The sequence below is a fragment of the Marmota monax genome, unplaced genomic scaffold, assembly GCF_021218885.2.
Source record: "Marmota monax isolate L192 unplaced genomic scaffold, Marmota_monax_Labrador192_F-V1.1 WCK01_AAM20220418_F8-fsc00089, whole genome shotgun sequence".
Classification (NCBI taxonomy): domain Eukaryota; kingdom Metazoa; phylum Chordata; class Mammalia; order Rodentia; family Sciuridae; genus Marmota; species Marmota monax.
The window spans coordinates 4,085,857-4,105,630 of record NW_026694744.1 but is presented as its reverse complement, the minus strand read 5'-3'; the positions used below and the strand labels follow the sequence as shown (position 1 = coordinate 4,105,630).

Below are 19,774 nucleotides of genomic sequence, written 5' to 3'. Positions count from 1 at the left end.
GACTATAGTTTTATTTATTTACTTATTTACTGGTGCTGGGGATTGAACTCCAGCCTTCACGTAAATTGGGTAAGCTCTGCCAAGGTTACACCCCGAGTCTCAAACTCCACTTTTATATTCTGAAGTTTTTACACTGAAGACAAAAAAGCATATGACAAAAGAAGCTAATTGTAAGAATGGATTCTTATGAGTGTAGCCTTTCAAGGTTACTGAGATCCAAATATACACTGTACACACACGAGGACTGGTGAGGGGCAATGCTGTGTACAACAGCAGACAAGACTTAGAAAATATTTAGCAGTACCATTTGGTCCTGGCCTTCATCACCCATGCACCCTATTAAAAACTGCATTTCCAAAATCATGTTGTAGGAGAATTACATTTGTGATTATTGTTGCCCTCAAATAAATAAATAAAAGTTTGAGGCCTTATTGAGGAATAAGAATATTTCTGTGAAGTGATGGGTAACAGCCGCACACATAATCTCATTTGACGGCTGACTAAAGCTGCTTTCCAGAATAAATCAAGCTTGTGCTACAGCCCAAGTGCTGGCCTCCTCTTCGCAGGGTGAGCAGCTATGTAAAATATTCCAGGAGCAAAAAGTGCTCCATCAAATTACTTAGGGAAACTAGGTAAGCTTAAATCAACCAAGAACTTTTCATTTTCATGAGTAACATTGCCAAACATGGAAGGAATACTTGAACAGAAGGGCTACAGTTAAGTCTCTCTTGGGTTACCTTAGCTGCATTGCATTAAGATATTAATGGAATATTGGACTTTTCCCCTTCTCTCTTAACTAAGAGTTTGCATCTTCAATGAAAATTTGGTCTTTGTAATTACACAAATAGGGTCACATTTGTTTTTAGAAGAAACACATATTTTGTCAGGCATAGTGGTGCATGCCTGTAATCCCAGCAATTTGGGAGGGTGACGCACGAGGATCACAAGTTTGAGGCCAGCCTCAGCAATTTAGTGAGCACCTCTCTCAAAATAAAAAATAAAAAGGGCTAGGGATGTAACTCAATAGTAAAGCACCCCTGAATTCAAACCTCAAGTACTAAAAACAAACAAACAAACAAACAAAAATACACATTTTAATATACTGAGAATTTTTATTTTCTAATCTTATATCAAATGTTGGATTACATAAAAATACCTCATATCACTTTAGCTCAGCCTCTAAGGCTCCTTCCATGTATTCCCTCTACTGAGAAGCTTTTTGGGTCCCTACCTATGTTGTACCCTTTAATACTTGTCACATGGGTTTGCACTGGGCATTAACTTCTTTTTTTTTTTTTTAAAGAGAGAGAGAGAGAGAGAGAATTTTTTAATATTTATTTATTTATTTTTTAGTTTTTGGCAGACACAACATCTTTGTATGTGGTGCTGAGGATCCAACCCGGGCTGCACACCAGGTGAGTGCGCTACCGCGTGAGCCACATCCCCAGCTCCGGGCATTAACTTCTTGACCATCTTCACTGACAGCAGAGCACCTTGAAGGGAGAGATTGTCTTACTAATGCCAATACTAGGTACACTTGCTACATACTAAGTTCATGGATACATACCTTTAATTTGTAATCATGTGACCAAGCTGCTTACTGTGAAAATCATGTCTTTAAAAAAAAAAAATTAACCATCTTTAAATCTCTAGCTCAGCACTAGTCCAATAAATACTTAGTGAATGGATAAAATTTACATAGAATAAAAAGAAAAAAAGACATAAAATCCTATTCAAAGCAATAAAAGTCATTACTGTGCATGATGATTTTTCGTTGGTACAGGGTCTCTCTAAGTTTTCTAGGCCCTCATTAAGTTGCTGAGGCTGGCTTTGAACTCACGATCCTCCTGCTTTAGCCTCCGAGGTCATTGGGATTACAGGTGTGTGCACCACCACGTCCAGCTGGACTCGCATGTTATAATTCACAGTCTCTCTCAGTGCACAACCACCTTCAATAGAGAGAAATTTTCTATATCTAACTTAAACTCTATTTCCTCTTTTCTTGCATTCTGCATAAATATTGAAACAATGGGACCCCTTCCTCAGGACTCATAGAGCTTAATAAGGTCCCTTCTTAGTAAAATGGTGACTCTTAGGCTGTAGAAGTTTTAACATTCAAGCTGAGTGTGGTGGTGCACACCTGTAATCCCAGAAGCTTGGGGGGCTGAGACAGGAGGATCACGAGTTCAAAGCCAGCCTCAGCAATGGCGAGGCACTAAGCAACTCAGTGAGACCCTGTCTCTAAATAAAATAAAAAATAGGGCTAGGGATGTGGCTTAGTGGTTGAGTGCCCCTGAGTTCAATCCCTGGTACCCCCACACTGCCAAAAAAAAAGGAGTTTTAACATTCAACAAGACTTGTAGGCTCTCTAGTCCTAGAGAAAATACTCAGCAAGAAAAAAAAATTGATGTGTTATCCACTACTTATATTCTCCACTGTAAAACAGTCTTTCTTAAAATTAACGGAAGAGCTGATTTGGCTTCTCATTCTGTGTCAATATGATGATGAAAATAATACTATTTGGGAAATGTAGTGTAAGTAAGCAGCTAAAAAAACTGTTTAGAAACTGAATTTACCCTCAATGATGGTTGGACTCTGCTCTCTTTCAAAAAGAGATAAAACCCAAAGACAGTAGAATGAATCGGACATTACTTTCTTTCTTTTTTTTTTTTTTTGGTGCTGGGGATTGAACCCAGGGCCTTATGTGTGTGAGGCAAGCACTCTACAACTGAGCTCTATCCCCAGCCCAAATCAGACATAACTTTCCTATGTTCATATATGAATATACTAACCAGTGAAACTCCACATCATGCACAATCACAAGAATGGGAAGTTATATTCCATGTATGTAAGATATGTCAAAATACGCTCTACTGTCATGTATATCTAAAATGAACAAAATTTTTAAAAAGAAAATAAAAAGACACAAAATCCTATTCAAAGCAAGTACATGCATGTACTACAACCAGTATGTTTGCTAATCAGTAGGGCCAGGGACATAGCCACACAGCTACCATCTGCAGCTCTTATGACCAGGATGGTTATGTGGGAACTCAGAATCAGTGTCCCCTAAAGTTTCTTCATTCATTTCGCTAAGATGTTCTATCTACCTGAACTTTCTGAATTCTACAGAAGGAAAGCATGACATCCCACAGAATTATACTTGGCCTTAATGGATTTAATTTTTTCCTATAAAAACATAAAGCTACAGAAACTACAAAAGATCTTAAAATAAATTTAAGAGTATGCAAAAACATTATTGGGGGATGTAAAAGGTCAAAGCATGAAGAGCTATATCATACACACAAATAGAATATTCAATATAAATATGGTAATGACCTTGACTGTCAGGAAATTGTTCTATAAATTCATTGCAATCCCATTCAAAATTCTAACAGGGATGTTTGTGAAATGTGAAAAGCTGATTCTGAAAGCAAGGATCAAGAATAGCTCAACCACTTTTAAAGAAGAAACTTGTCCTAAGAGATAGCCAGTCTTATTATAAATCCATAGTAACTAGATCAGTGTAACATTAGCACAGGCCAAATAGACCAAAGGAATAGAATGGGATCCAGAGATATACTCACACATTTAGTAGGAAATATATATATATATATATATATATATATATATATATATATATATATTCATAACATACAAAACTCAATGCAGAAAGATGAATCATTAAGTATGTGGTGGCTTATGTATAGAAAATATAAAATAATAGATTTCTACCTCATAGCAAAAATAAAATTCAGATGGAATAAAGACTAAACAATGAAAAGCACAATTTAAGAAAAACTTTAAAGGAAAACAACACCTTCACGGGACAGGTTTGTGGCTCAGTGGTAAAGCGTTTTCCTAGCATGCGTGAGGCACTGGGTTCGATCCCCTGCACCACATAAAAAATAAACAAATAAAATAAAGGTATTGTATGTATCTACAACTAAAAAAAATTTTTAAAAAAGAACACCTTCATGACCTTGGGGACAGGAATACTTTTTAAATAAGGCAAAAATAAAAAGCACAAGCTGGTCACAGTGGCACATGTCTGTAATCCCAGTGACTCAAGAGGCTGAGGCAGGAGGATTGCAAATTCAAAGCCAGCCTCAGCAATTTAGCTAGACCCTGACTCAAAATAAAATAAAAAGGGCTGAGGATGTAGCTCACTGGTAAAAAGGTTCTTGGGTTCAATTCCCAGTACTGTGAAAATCAAATCAAATCAAATCATATCACAAAAGCAGGAGGCAGGAGGATCATAATTTCCAAGCCAGCCTTAGCAGTTTAAGGAGGCCCTGTCTGAAAATCAAAAGGGGCCCAGTGCAGTGGTGCACACCTGTAATCCTAGCAGCTCAGGAGGCTGAGGCTGGAGGATCTTGAGTTCAAAGCCAGCCTTAGCAAAAGCAAGGCGCTAAGCAACTCAATGAAACCCTGTCTCTAAATAAAATACAAAATAGGGCTGGGGATGTGGCTCGGTGGTCCAGTGCCCCTGAGTTCAATCCCCAGTACAAAAAAAAAAAAAAAAAGATAATGAAATACCATTTTATAGCTATCATTTTTTTTTTCAGTACTAGGGATTGAACCCAGGGGTACTCTACTACTGAGCCATTTTCATTTTTATTTTGAAACAGGGTCTCACTAAGTTGCTGAGGCTGGCTTCCAACTTGGGATCCTCCTACTTCAGCCTCTTGAGTAGCTGAGTTTATAGGTGTGTACCATCACACCCTATATTTTTTTTTGAAAGATTAAGCAATGTGATTGTACCAAATGCTGATGAAGATGCTCAGAAGCTAGGGTACTCATATGTTACTGGTGGCAGTATAAAGCTGAAGCCCCAGTGATAGCATAAAACTTAAGCCAGCTCGGTGGGAAGACCAAGGATTCAGTTTACTGACTGTAGTCACTCTGGTCAACAAGGAGACAAAATTTCTCACTATGGTTAATTCAGACAACTCCTAGAACTCCATCTTCTTAGAAGACTAACTAGGAGAAGGCCTCAACGGCTATTACGTCCTTATATCCTAAAGCCAAAAAACACTCTTATTGATCATTTCCTGCATAAATATGCAATCCCTACCATTTCCTGTTTATTCACCACTCTTGGAAATGTATTTTCCATTTCTGATGTGGACAATGGAGATACTGTATCTTCACAATCAGCTGTATGGGTGTTTTTCATGTGCCTATCTCATTTCTTGACAAGTATTTTCAAAGTCCTTCTCACAGCTACTGTGACAGAAAATATCCCCGAGTTTTAAAATAATGTTATTGATGTTGAATAAAAGCTGCCAACACCAAAGTTCAAAATGTAGGATTCCATTTATATAAAATGGAAAACCAGGCAGAACTGTGTTGGCAGAAATTAGGGGTGATTACTAAAATAGGTACCAGAACGGCAGCTTGAGGGGGATGTCTAAGGGCCTGGAGACGTTTTGTTTTTTAAAAAATGTCATGCTGGGGATGGAACCCAGGGTCTCAGGCTTGCTAGGCAAACACTCTACCACTCAGTGACACCCCCAGCCCCGTGTTCTGCTGCTTTTTTTTGGTGGGGGGTGTACTGGGGCACTTGACTACTGAGCCACCTCCCCAGCCCTATTTTGTATCTTATTTAGAGACAGGGTCTCACTGAATTGCTTAGTGTCTCACCATTGCTGAGGCTGGCTTTGAACGTACGAACCTCCTGCCTCAGCCTCCCAAGCTGGTGGGATCATAGGTATGTGCCACTGCACCCAACCCATGTTCTGTTTCTTAATGTAAGATCTCGTTACATTTGTAAAAATTTATCAAGCTGTATGCTTATGATCTGCCTACTTTTTGTGTATGTATTCTATTTCAATAACAAATTTTTAAATGATTTTATAATAATCATGCCTCTTACAAAACATCTAAAAATATTTGTGACAAGATATCATTATATAATAGAGCTCCAAACAGTTTGGGGGAATCCAGTACAATGGCTTTGCAAAATGGTAATAATTCATGTAATGGAAATTTATCCCTTTAATGTACTGAATTCTATTTTACTTACCATGGAAACTGTCAGAATATGCCAAATGAGAAAACTAAAAGGAAAATATCAAATAAAGGGCTGCATCAAATAAAGTTATCTTAAGTGCTTGAATTACTTTGTTAATTACACCTCCATTCTTCGCTCCTTGTGTGAAGGAACAGATGTCTGAATTTAAGTTCCCATTTTAAAATCTGCCATTGAAACAGTCTTTTCAGGGAGGCTGCTCTAAAAACCACATTTTTAAACCTAAAAGTGGCCTGATATACATATAAAATAGCAGGTTTTCAAAGTTCCATCTAACCTTCACTTCCAACAGTGTCCCTTTTTAAAATCTTTTTTTTGGGGGGGCGGGGGCGGGGGGGGGGTGACTGGAGATTGAACCTGGAGCACTTCACCACTGAGCCACATCTCCAGCCCTTTTTAATTTTGAGACAGGGTCTGTTAACCTGCTTAGGGCCTCGCTAAGTTGCTGAGGCTGGCTTTGAACTTGGGATCTTCCTGCCTCCATGCCAGGCCCTTGCTCCTTCTCTTCTCACACTAGCACTCTTTTGTAAACGCACTCAGATCCCTGAGAAAACAAATGGTCTCTATTTGGTGGGGAGGAATTAAGGATGAAGGAGCAGGGAGATAGGAAGGGCAGAGAGATCTGTGGCTATAACAAAAGGATCTCTGAGAGTAACAAGGGGGAAATCAGTCCTGTCTCTTCTAATCTATGCATCTCTCAAACACATGGAAAAATGTAATAAAGACATGACCACATAACCTAAGGACAGAACGTGTGGGAAGGTTGCCTTAAAGGCTTAATCTGGGCAGATTTGATTAAAGCTAAGGAGATGAATTCTAAATTTGGAAAGGCCATCACGGTAATTAAGGATGTGATTAGATCCTTCATGTCTTTCTACTTAATGAAGAGAAGGAAAGATGATGAAAATGATGTTAGTAACCAAACAAACTTCATAGATTCAGTCCTTTCCAGAGGGAAAGCATCCTAAATGTTAGAACAAGTTACCAAGAGAAACAGCATCTGATATCCAGGATGGTTTGGGTACCATTTAAAAAACTCCAAAGACAGAATAAATCAGGTGGTCTGCCAGACTCCCCATGATACCTCTAGATTCTCTATTGATGTTAAAAACAAAACTTTCTTTAGCTAGCAAAATCAAGCATCTTTTTATTTTTATTTTTTTATTTTTGGTACTGGAGATTGAACTCAGGGGCACTCGACCATTGAGCTACAACCCCAGCCCTATTTTGTATTTTATTTAGAGACAGGGTCTCACTGAGTTGCTCAGCACCTCACTTTTGCTGAGGCTGGCTTTGAACTTGCAATCCTCCTGTCTCAGTCTCCCAAGCCTCAGGGATTACAGGCATGTGCCACGGCACCTGGCAAGGATCCTTTTTATAAGGGGTGGGGGGGGACTTATATCAGAGAGCCTTCCATTCCACAGATATGCTTAAGCAAGTCCCCAGTGACAATACTACTCAGAGTTTATAATACTGTGAAGCACAGAAGGTTTTCAATCTCTCCTGCTCTTAAGCAGTTGTTCTCGAGCTGGTAGAATATTGCTCCCTTCTCCCTATTATCTGACAATTTCTGGAGATGTTTTTTGGCTGTTGCAACCAGGGAAATGTTACAGCATGTAATGGGTAGAGGTCAGTAATGCTGCTAAATGCCCTCAAATGCACAGAACAGCTCCCCATAACAAAGAATCTTCCATGCCAAAATGTCAAAGGTGCTGACACTGAGAAATATTGCTCCAAAAGTGTATTTAAATGTGAAGAAAAAGGGACTTCATTGGTTTCAGTACTTGTCATCAGTTGTTCCAAAGAAGAAAGTAGAATTTAACAGTCCTACAGAAACCAAATAAATACACAAACAAATACTAAGGTCAATTGAACATCTACTCTCAGTTTTTACTTATTTATGTTTCTTGTGGATCAACCCAGGCACTGTACCACTGAGCTACACTCCCAGTCCAAGATCATTTACCATGAATCTTCTTATACCAAGTTCAAATATACCGAGTGACATACAGCTATTAAATTTCAAAAGATCAAGTTTAATTGCTTTTTTTCTTTTTTGCAGTACTGAGGATCAAACCCAGAGCCTCACTCAGGCTAGGCAAGTGCTCTACTGCTGAACTACATCCCAGCCCTAAAATTAAATTTAAATGAGATCGATCATCAGAAACAGCAAGAGGTTGGGGGTGTAGCTCAGTGGTAAAGTGTGCACTTACAGTGCACAATAAGCTTAAACAGATTATTAAACAAGATTATTATGAACTTTGTGTGAACAAGCTTAACAACTTGGATAAAATGGACAAAGTCCTTGTAAAAAACACCTTACCAAAACTGAAACAAAGAATAGATCCGAATCGTTCAATCGCTTAAAGAAATATAATTAATAAAAATCACATTTCCACAAAGAAAATGCCAGACCTAGATGGCTTTATGGGTGAATTTTTTTCAAATATTTAAGGACGAAATAATGCCACTTTTTTTGTGTGTGTGTGTGGTGCCGGGGATTGATCTCAGGGCCACTTGACCACTGAGCCACATCCCCAGCCCTATTTTGTATTTTATTTAGAGACAGGGTCTCCCTGAATTGCTTAGCACCTCGCTTTTTGCAGAGGCTGGCTTCTAACTCATGATCCTCCTGCCTCAGCCTCCCAGGCTACTGGGATTTCAGGCGTGTGCCACCGTGCCTGACAAATAGTGCCACTTTTAAAATTAATAATCAAATAGATAAGGATGAGATTCCATTTCAACCCCCATCCCTTCTGGAGGCACATCAAAGATCACCCATATCTCTTCCCATCCCAGAAAGCTCACATTTCTTTCTCTATCCTTTAAAGGGAGGAGGCAACCCATAAGATTTAAACATTTTTTTGCAAGATTGATCTGTGGGTGTCCATGTAATCAACTAAAATTTGTTACTCCCATGTGGCTCTCAGTCTTCCCATCAAATCTTATTTTCTGTTCTCTCCCACACCTACTCTGCCATGTCCAGGCCAGTTTCTTCAGGATCCCACCAGTCTACCTTGCTCCCTCCTACCTCTCTGCACGGGTTACCCAGTCTTTTCCGTTCTCTTGACATAACTCTCATCCCTATGGGATGCTCCATATAGCCACAAGGCTTCACCCTTCCCAAAACTGTTTCTATTCTTTCATTTGGAATTTTACAATCAGACACTAAGGATTCTCTATCTCAGTGGAGTTCTTTTCTTCCTTCTGGGAGATTGTCATTTCCCTCCAGCTGTCACTTGCCAGCTTAAAATCCCTTCCCTACAGCCAAGAGAATAATGAACAAGTTCTTTCCTGGCATGTCACTGTATGACCTGGTCTCAGCTCTCCCTGTTCCCCCATATTCAGACCCTTCCCAACTCCTCAAGCTGCCCATACGACAGCTGCTGTCATGGTCCCACTTCTGCACATCTATACCAGACCCTAGAATGTTCTTTCCCAAAGCCCCAGATATCCTGACCCTCATCATCCTGCTCATCCTTCAAAACTCAAAAGTAACCGCCTCTCAGGGAAATCTCTGAAATACCACCTCCCTCTTTTGTCCTTAGTTCTTTTTCGTTTTCCTACAGGATCTTGTACTTTCACTGTTTATCTGCCTTTGTGGAATGACTGGTCATTTGAGGACAAAATCTTTCTTATTGATTTTTTTTTTTTTTTGCTTGGAGACTTAGCACAGTCCTTGGCTCACCTGATCAGGGCCCTGTGAACTCTTGTTAAGTTATGTTCCTTCCTTCGAGAGCCTCAGTGATAGGTATGTAACAGGAATACAGAGCCCTAATTAGAGTTGGGTGCATCCAAGTTCAATGGCATGGCAGTTGATATTTATTTAACTCTAATACACACAGTAAAGAAGGAAACATAAAACTGCTTGTTGTTGCTCTTTTTTTTTTTTTTTTTTTTTTGCTGTGCTGAGGATGGAACCCAGGCCCTTGCTCATGCCAGGCAAGTGCTCTACCGCAGAGCCACATCCCCAACCCTTTCTGTTTCCTTTTAATCCCCAGGGCAAAAATGAGTTCCATTTAAGCAAAGTGTTTCTCCCCACGCTTTCCATAACTTTAAAAATCTGACAAGAAGAAAGTACTATTCACCAGAGGGAGGAAAATACTTTATAACATCAGAAGTAGAAAAGCTAAAGGCATAAAAAGTAATGGAAGAACATTCAAGCTGCTCTTTAAATTGTTTTCGGGTCTGTGTATGCCCGAAGCCATCAAATTACTTTTAAAGTGACTTCAAGTGCTGAAATTCTGTTATTCTGTGAAATTCTGTGATGAAAGTATTAATATTATTCAAGAACAACAATGTCTTCTACCTTATTTCATTTACTTTAGTTTATCATACAATTAATACACAGAAAAGCATAATTTTATATACCTTGCAATCAATACATTATAAGATAGAGAGATCTTAACAAAATGCATTTGATATGACAAAATCCATACTTTTTCAACAAACATCTATGAATCACCTACAATACGCCAATCATTTGAATGAACACTGGGATATAATGATGAATAAAACAATCTCTGCACTTGATGAATTTGGTATTTGATCCAAAAGGGAGGTATTTTAAAAACACAAGCCAAATAATCATAATCAGAAAAATCATGGTAAATTTATTAAATGGATGACAATGGCTCAAAAATACAGTAGAAGCTCTCTTACCTATAATTCACCTAAGGTATCATGCCCAATTACCCTGTATCTGCTTTTTTTTTTTTTTCCTAAACCATACTGACCACAGTCCACAGAACTTGGGTTCTAAACTCTTCTGCAGGATGTCTGTGTAGTGCTCTCACCGGCTGAATCATGTTCTCAAGAAGAATCCCTTGTGTTCATTCCCAAACCTGTTCAGGCCAATTTATTCATATCATAATTATGAAATTTTATTCGATATTATATAAATAAAATGAGTGCCAAAACAAAGTTTTTCTTTTTTTGAAAATCATGTTCGGGCTGGGGTTGTGGCTCAGTGGTATAGTGTTCGCCTAGCACACGTGAGGCACTGGGTTCGATCCTCAGCAAGCACCACATAAAAATAAAATAAAGATATTGTGTCCACCTCCAACTAAAAAATAAATATTAAAAAGAAAAAAGAAAATCATGTTCATTGCTTTGGAAAGTCTTTGCCAAAATAATTATGGGCAAGACAATTATAAACGTTTAAGGGGACTGGGGTAGGTAATATAAAGTGTCTGTACACAGATCAATTCTCAATGCCTTTATGTTCTCATTCTACCTTAAAAGAATCTGAATCTGGAAATCAGAAGCGAATGAACTGGGCTATGATTTATGTAAGAAAAACCAAGGAACTTCAATGAGGATGTCACACTCAAGCAAGGGCTCAACAACAAACTGTCAGCAAATGACTGTTTCAAGTTAAATCAAAAGTTTAGGACATATATATGGCTCTTCTATGATTCAGCATGTTAGCATTTTCATTAAACCATTCAGTTCCTTGATTCCCAGTGCAGAAGATGAGAAGCATCTCCTCTAGGAAGCCCTTGGAGGGCCAAGTGGTTTGGGCAAGAGCTTTTGCTAGAGAAAAAAATAAAGGAAAGAATTAATTATTTCCTGTTTGTGACAAACAGGACTCTGTGGTATTGGACTGTGAGATTTACTCACAATTTCAGCCTGCCCCCCTGATTTGAAAGAACACTCTCCAAGACCATCAGGGGTGGGCTCTTTATTAGACCTTTACACTCAGAGGGAGGCCAGCTAGCACATCCTGCCCTTACTCATTGGGAGACCATTCCTTTGTTTCCAACTGCATCTGAATTCCAGAGCAAATTTCTAGATTCAAGCCTTGCACATATGCATCTGCAGTACTCCCTTTGGAGCACAGGCCTATGTGTGGTGAGGAAGGACCTTCTGGTACAGACAGCTCTCAAGAAAAGAGGGCAGAAGCCAAAGCTGGAAGTGTTAAAGAGGGTACACATTATGGCTTCCTCCACCAGTTTCCTTGGAGAAGAGCCCACCATCCTGTAGGCGGGCACATGGAAAATGCCAGCATTTAACCCAACTACAAAATGATGCTTGTAATACTGGCTTCAGGGAACCAAATAGTGTTTAAACAATTAGGAGGCTGTTTGCCCATGTTTTTCAAGCATAATATTACTCTCTCATTTCTTTTTCCTAAATTACACACTTGTAGATTTGCAAGGGTGCAAAGAAGTAATTTCACAGGATCTTTTTTATTTTAGAGTAAACTGCGGTTAAGAAAAAAAATGATTCACCCAGGATCACACAGCAAATTAGGGGGTAAGCTGGGGCAGGCACCAAGCCTCCCTGGCCTGCCAGGCTTTTCCCTCTTTCCTGGCTCCAGTATCAGGCACACCTGAGAGCTTTTATGAACTGCAGAAACCACACCACTGGGTGGGTGGCTAAAACCTGTAATCCTAGAGGCTGAGGCAAGAGGATCAAAAGGTAGAGGCCAGCCCCAACAATTTGGAGAGATTCTTAGCAACTTGGCAAGACCCTGTCTCAAAATTAAAAAATAAAAATAAAATAAAAAGGGCTGGGGATATAGCTCCATGGTAAACCACTCCTGAGTTCAATCCCAAGTACCAAAAGAAAAAAAAAAAGGGGGGAAAGAAAAAGAAAGAAGAAACAAAGAAATGTAAAAACCCAGGCCCTGCCTAGGCTTACTGAATCAGGTACTTTTTCATCCAAATTTCCAGGCTAAGTTTGTAATCCTTACAAAAACTTCCTTTCAACTGAGCTTGGTAGCCCAGGCCTGTAGTTCCAGCTACTCAGGAGGCTGAGGCAGGAGGATGGCTTTTGGTCAAGAGTTCCAAGAATAGCCTGGGGAACATAGTGAGACCCATCTTGAAAAAACAAAACAAAACAAAAATCTTCCTTACTACAAAAGGAGTCAAAACAATTATTTTGATGCTTTCTGTATCTGATCATTTTATATGCAATTTTCAATTTAAAATTATGGGCAGCTAATGAAACAAAATCAGCATTTCTCTCTGAATATATGAGCCATATGGAAGCATCAGGGCTATTCTACAAATGCCTTCTAAGAAGTTACTGCATTGAATCCATTTAGTTACTATGTCTTCAGGCCTGTGAACAGAGTAACACTATCAAAATTCTGTTGGCCTAAATGAGTTTCTGTCAGATAAAACCAGAGTTAACACTGGTGGGGAGAAGGCAGGTTGGGGGATATGTGGAACCCTTCAGCCAGATAGTTTCAACACACTCATTTAGGTTGTGTATTACATACAAACAATACATCAACATCTTCTCATTGTGTAAAACAACCAAAGTTACTGTGTAGTCAAACATACTTGAAACATTAATTGGTTCATTCCATTTACATGAACCATCCAGAAGAGGCAAATCCATAGAGATGGAAAGTAGGTTAGTGGTTGCTAAGGGCTGGGGGAGGGGAGAATGAGGAGTGACTACTAATGGGTACAAGGTTTCTTTTGGGGGCAATGAAAATGTTCTCATATTAGATAGTGGAAATAGTTGCACAACTCTGAATACATTCAAACCCACTGACTGGGAGACTTGAATGTGCGAACTGTATGTGAATTATAGCTAAACAAAGCCAGGGGAAAATCATTGTCTCAACAATTTTGAAAACGCATGTTTTAAGATACATCGAGAGAGAATTGTACACAGACTACTGTTCATTATTTTAGTTTTCTACTTAAAGATTTTCAAATACCTTAAAATGTGATTCCAGAGAGACTTTTATTTCCAGAAGCCTCATCCATTTTACCAGTGGATCAGTTCATACCAGGCTAAGGAAGTCACTTGTATAAAAACCAATTCAATGGACCCATGTTCAGGATTTTCCCAACATTAAATCATTTCAGTTAAAACATTCAGAAGGGTATGTTCAGTAATTAAATACATCTGGAAAAATAAAACCAGTTCATGGCCCTGCAGTGTATTTACTAAGAATCTAAAGGAAATCAGTATGTTTCCTTTCTGGCTTGAAGGGAACTTTCTTTTTAATGTAAAACTAAAAACTAAAAACCAAGGATACTGCCAAAACCAGTGAAGTATGCACAAATTAACATAAATTGGCGATTGAAGTGTAGAACCAATAATTGTCCAAGACACAAAGTACTTCCTTGAGAACAGGCCTTTGGCTTGGACACTGGCTTCGTGAGAATTTCATCTACCTTCCACACCTATTGAAAAATAAAGCCCAGCCCTAATTAAGTCCAGAGTGTTGTGAAAGCATGTGAAGAAGGTCCCCATGTGGTCATTCTATGCTCAAATTGGACATACAAATGTAAAAGCCAGTTGTTCAGAACCAAAATAACTTTATTTCAAGACAACTAATTCGTGCTTTACTCAAATCTGTACTTCTGCAGAACTGCAACATCTTTGGCTGCTACTACTGCAAATGCAGCCACCTGGTGAGCCATAGCCATCATCTACTTTTGTGTAAGGAATCTCATCTAAAAGGGATCCTTGAGTGATTGGACTACTCACCGCTCACACTGGAGCATTAAAAGAAGCAGGAACCAGAGCTACATTTTGTCCTTTCTAGAAGGATCTAATCCTTAACTTTTGGGGAAAAAAATTTCATGTCGGATTTTTTTTTTTTTTTCCAGGGAGGGGGAAGGAGGCTTACTTTCATATTTGGAGCAATGTAAATTTTTAAAATTAAACTATAAAATTCTTGGAGCTTCTTTTTAAAAACAAAATAAGTGCCCTTTTTTACTATGCCTCACCCCAAATTATAATCAATACAGAATTACCACCTCTCTTCCCCCCCTCCCCCCACTTCATTGCAGAGGCAAGGGGATGGGGAAAGATGAGGAACGTGGGAGGGGGGCCAGCAAGCAATTCCCAAGCCCTCACCATTAACCTGCAAAGGTTAAACCCACAGACTTCCTCATTAGAAATGCTTCAGAGGGGCGCTCCACAGTCTTTGTGGCGCTTGTGGCTGGAGCTGTCACTGGGGAAGGATAATGAAAGAGAGAGGAAACCTTTCCCAAGCACAGCTCTCAGACATACATTTCCAGGAATACCGCGGAATTAGGTTAATTTCCAAGGCACTCTTCACGAGTTTTCCTTCCGATCGAGTCCCCGTTTAGCGACATGTTGCTGACGGCAGCATTTCTCGGTGTTAAGAAGTGTCAGAAAGAATCCTACAGCCGCCTAACACCCGCCTCGGGCCAGGTTGAAGATTTTCACTCTCCTGAGCCGAGTCTTTCACCGTTGCTAGTCGTTACCCCAATTGCTTTGGAACCCGCTTCACACCTTCTTCACCTGCGCCCAAGCCGCATTTAGGTAGTTGGAACAGGGGACAAAGAAGAGACTCACCCGGGTTCCCCTCCCTTCCCCTCCCCTCCCACTTCCCTGGTTTCCGAAAGGAGCTCTTGGAAGACCCCGGGTTTGGGGAACAGAGCTTGTGTTTCATGTGGGTTTAAGGAGACTAGGAGGACGGCAGAGCGGGACATGATTGGACTCAGAGCTGGGAGCTCTAGCGACAGGGAGATCGTCCCGGGAAACCGGCAAGAAGGTACTCCACCAACCCCTTGAAATAAAGCAGGAGCCTGCAAACCGGGACGCGCCGTCTGCACTCTCCGCGAGCCCTGCTGAGGGCCCAGCTCTCTGGCCCCCCGCGCATCGCACGCTGAGGGGTGCAGTCTGGGTGCACCCGGAGTGGGGACGCCCCCGGGATGGGACAGGGAGGCACACCTGGGCGATCTGGACACCTGCGCCAAGCCCCACCCACCTGCAGCCTCCATTCCCCCCACACCCGTCTCCACCCCGACACCGCGGAGGCTAGGAAGTGCCACCTGAACCGGGGTAGGGCGGGACCCCCGGCGGGGCGGGGGCGTGAGGCGGTGGCGGTGGCGCGGGGCCAGAATGCTCGCTTACCCATGGCTGGAGACGGACGGGAGGGGCGCGGGCCGCGGGTTCTCGGGCTCCCCGGGGACGGGTAGAGCGGGTGGCACAAGTTTGCAGGTCTGGCGGGCACGTGCGCGGGCCGGGCTCCGGGCTGGCTGCGCTGGGCTGCGCTGGGCTGGCCGCTGGCTTGCTCGCTGCTGGCCGGGGTGGGAGCGCCGCGCGGCTCCGCCTGCACTGGGGGCCGGCCGCGCCGAGAGGGGCCCTGACGTCAGCGCCGGGGGCTTTGTGAGCCCGGAGCGAGGGCCCGATCGGGGGCAGCGGGCACTCCCAGACTGCCCGCGACGCTCTCGGCTTCCTCTGGGACCCCCGAGCGGGAGGCAAGGGGCGCGGGAACCGGAAGAGCCAGCAAGGCAATGGGGAGAGAGGGGAGCTGGGTTCTAGGATCCCGGAGGTGCCGATTCGCGTCCCAGATGAAAACTATTCGAGCTGGAGGGGGATTTGAGGTCTTAACCACTACCCATTGTACAGATAAAGAAACTGAGGCTCGGGACACTGACCCAAGAAGACCCAATATTTGGCAGCGCTACCTTAATTCGCACCCCCTGATCCTTTTGTTCTCATGTGGGCTACGAATGAGTGGTGACTTAACTCAGCGGGTCTCAACCCTGGCAGCTTGTTAGAATCAATACCAATTGGGGAGATTTTGGAAGCCGATTTCATCAGGGCCTCTGCGAGTGGGAATCAGGCATCAGACTTCAAAATCTCCCCAGGTGACCCCAGTGTGACTCCAAGGTGGCAAAGCACTGACTTAAGTTACTTGTGGATAACAAATGACTTGGAAGGGCACAGGTAGCACCCTCCAATCTGGAAGGGGGCCAGATCTGGTGGTGTCCATGGTCAGTCAGTCCACTTCATCTCCGGAAGGTTATATTAGAGATGAGACTTCCCAGACTCTAGCCAACCTCGGCTCCCGAAGCTCAGGCCTCGCACTTGAGCCTTTAAGTGAATTAATGGTTTAACAGTGTCCAGGGCTCGAATTCCTTCTGTCTCCTTAGCGAAGAATCTTTTTGTCTCCAGAGGAATTAGAAAAGCCATGAGACCCCTTCCCGTTTTTGTATGGCTAATGCTTTCTGAGACATTTCTGAGCCGGATATTTACCCCTGATATTTTATGTTGTGCTCCTTTATTGTTTTGAAAATACATCGTGATACTTGAACAGAGGGTTACATAAACAGTAACAATAGATAGTACATTTAAGGGACATTTAAGCCAGAATAGAGAGGATTTGGCACTGAGAAAGGGAGGAGGAAGCAAACATTTCATCTATTGAAATTTATTGGATTAGGAAAGATTTTATCAAGGCAGAGCTCAAGAAAGCCTAATAATATTTTACATAAAAGGACAGAGATTTGTGCTAGGCGGATCACTGGCTCATTTTCACAATCCCACGGGAATAATCATTCCTAACCAATCTTTGTGAAGTAATAAAACAGCAGGGGCTCATAGGTTTAACTTTTTGTCTTCCTATTACAGGAAAGTAATCCGTTTGAACAATTCCTGAGTATACGTGTATATAGGAATCCAGCCGCAGATGACAGTAACTGAGACTGTCTGCAAAGGTGAGGATGAAGAGGAATTTATGCTAAGTCCTGGTTTAGGGAAGAGCAGTTTGACTGGGTCCTACATTTTAGGAGGCTCTTAGGAGACCCTGCAAACGACAGAATGGGATTTGGGCATGATAGTCTGAAGTAGTATTTTGGCAAGATACAACCTCAATGAACCGCCCTGGAACCAAGAACTAGAAGATTTGATGCACTGAGAAGAAAGTAAACCCGTTGGTCCTCTTTCTGTCATTCCCTAGAAGTCTTGGATTTTTTTTTTTTTTATTAGTCAAAGAAAAGAAAGAACAGCTGTCCAAATATTGAAGTTAGTCACAATGGGATGCTGTGATTAAAAGGAAAAAAAAATGTTATAACAATTGTGTACACAATGTCAAAGGAAAGCCACATTTTAATAGAAAATTTTCCTCACTTTGGAAGCCTCGTGGATTGATTTCAACAAGCAATTGTCCCTAAAATCCTTAAGAAAAACAGAACAGCAGTTGGGAAATTAACAAAGGCTACTAGTAGCGTACAGAAGATGGGCAAATGAGCATACTGATTTCACTGTTATTTAAAGAAATACTATCTTAAAGCAATAATAATTTTTATCATATTAAATAGCCCAAACGTTTATAAATTAAAGCAAGCTGCACTGCAGGTGGGTAAGTAAATTGGTCAGGCCTTTCTGGAAAGCCATTTGGCAGTATGTATTAAGAGACTTCAAAATAGTCATAGCCTCTGACCTAATAATCCCTCTTCTGGGACTCTCTCCTAAGTAAATAACAACTGTTAAAGCCAAAATTAATATGAAAGGGTGTTCATCAGAGGGTAAGATAAAGTAGCAAACAAAATAAAACAAGAAAGCAACAATTGCTCAATAGACAGGAAACAGATTAAGTTTTTGTTAAGCTGGTTCCGTGGTTCTCAACTGAAGGTGATTTGCCCTCCCTATCTCCAACCCTGAGACATTTTGCAATGTCTAGAGATGGTTTATTTATTTACAGTAGAGAGAGTCTCTTTATTTATTCGTTGATTTATTTGCAGTGCTGGTGATCAAACCCAGGGCCTCACACACACTAGGCAAGCACTGTAAGCCATCCCTTCCTCCACCTTTTAAAATTTTGAGACCGGATCTCACTAAGTTGCCCAGACTGGCTTTGAACTTGGCACCCTCCTACCTTAGCCTCCTGAGTAGCTGGGATTACAGGCATGCACCACCTCAACCAATTGGAAATACTTTGATCATCATGGGGGAGGTGGGCAAGTGCCACAGGCATCTAGTACATAGAGGCCAGGGATATCACTAAACAACCACAGTGCACAAGATAGCCCTCTCCCTTCTCCCAACAAAGATCTATTTGGCTCCACATGTCTATGATGCAGAGGTTGAGAATCCCTGATCTATACAATTGCATATAATGTAAGCTAGTTTGTAAAGAATTATGTGGGAAAATGCTGAAAGACTTGGAGGGTTTTTTTGTTTGTTTTGTTTTTTGTTTTTTTGGTACAGGGGATTGAACGGAAGGGCACTTAGACATTGAGCCACATCCCATCACTTTTTTATTTTTTATTTAGAGACAGTGTCTCACTGGGTTGCTTAGTGCCTTACTTTTGCTGAGGCTGGCTTTGAACTCATGATCCTCCTGTTTCAGCTTCCAGAGGTGCTGGGATTACAGGCATGCACTACCGTGCCCAGCTACTTGTAGAGTTTTTTAAGCCAAATTAAAAATATATATTATACATTAAATATATATTATAATAAATAATATAAATATATTTATATGATATAATATTATATTAAATTATATATTAAATTAATATAAATATATTATATATTATATTAAATATATATTTATAATATAAATTATAATCCTAGTTGTATTCATATATACATATATGTATTGAAAATGGCTGAAAGAAAATACACTAAGGTAGAGATTATTATTTTTTCCTTCTTCCTTTTTTTTTTTTTTGGTACTAGGTATTGAACTCAGGGGCATATAACCACTGAGCCACATCCCCAGACCTTTTTTGTATTTTATTTATTTAGAGACAGGATCTCCCTGAGTTGCTTAGCACCTCGATAAGTTGCTGAAGCTGGCTTTGAACTCAGGATCCTCCTGCCTCAGCCTCCTGAGCTGCTGGGATTACAGGAGTGTGCCACCGTGCCCAGCTAGCATTATTATTTTTTCAACAAACACATTTCTTCTGTCTGGCTACACAGCTAGACTATATAACCCAGACTCCTTAAGTTAGGTGGGACTACATGATTGAGTTCTAACCAATGAGATCCCAAATGACATTTACCGCTTCC

At 41.0% G+C, this 19,774-nt stretch overlaps 1 protein-coding gene across 2 annotated transcripts in view; it reads right to left on the bottom strand.

Annotated features, from left to right (window-relative positions):
* The window catches only part of Gpm6b (glycoprotein M6B), a 165,101-nt gene extending 149,015 nt beyond the window's left edge, over positions 1 to 16,086 (bottom strand). The window contains exon 1 of one of the 2 annotated variants that reach the window (XM_058572576.1): positions 15,890 to 16,086. In XM_058572576.1, the coding sequence (XP_058428559.1) occupies positions 15,890 to 15,893 (4 nt within the window). In that variant the 5' untranslated portion in view covers positions 15,894 to 16,086. The remainder of the gene's footprint in view (positions 1 to 15,889) is intronic. The other variant, XM_046424356.2, reaches the window with a different exon arrangement.
* Positions 16,087 to 19,774: the final 3,688 nt, after the last annotated feature.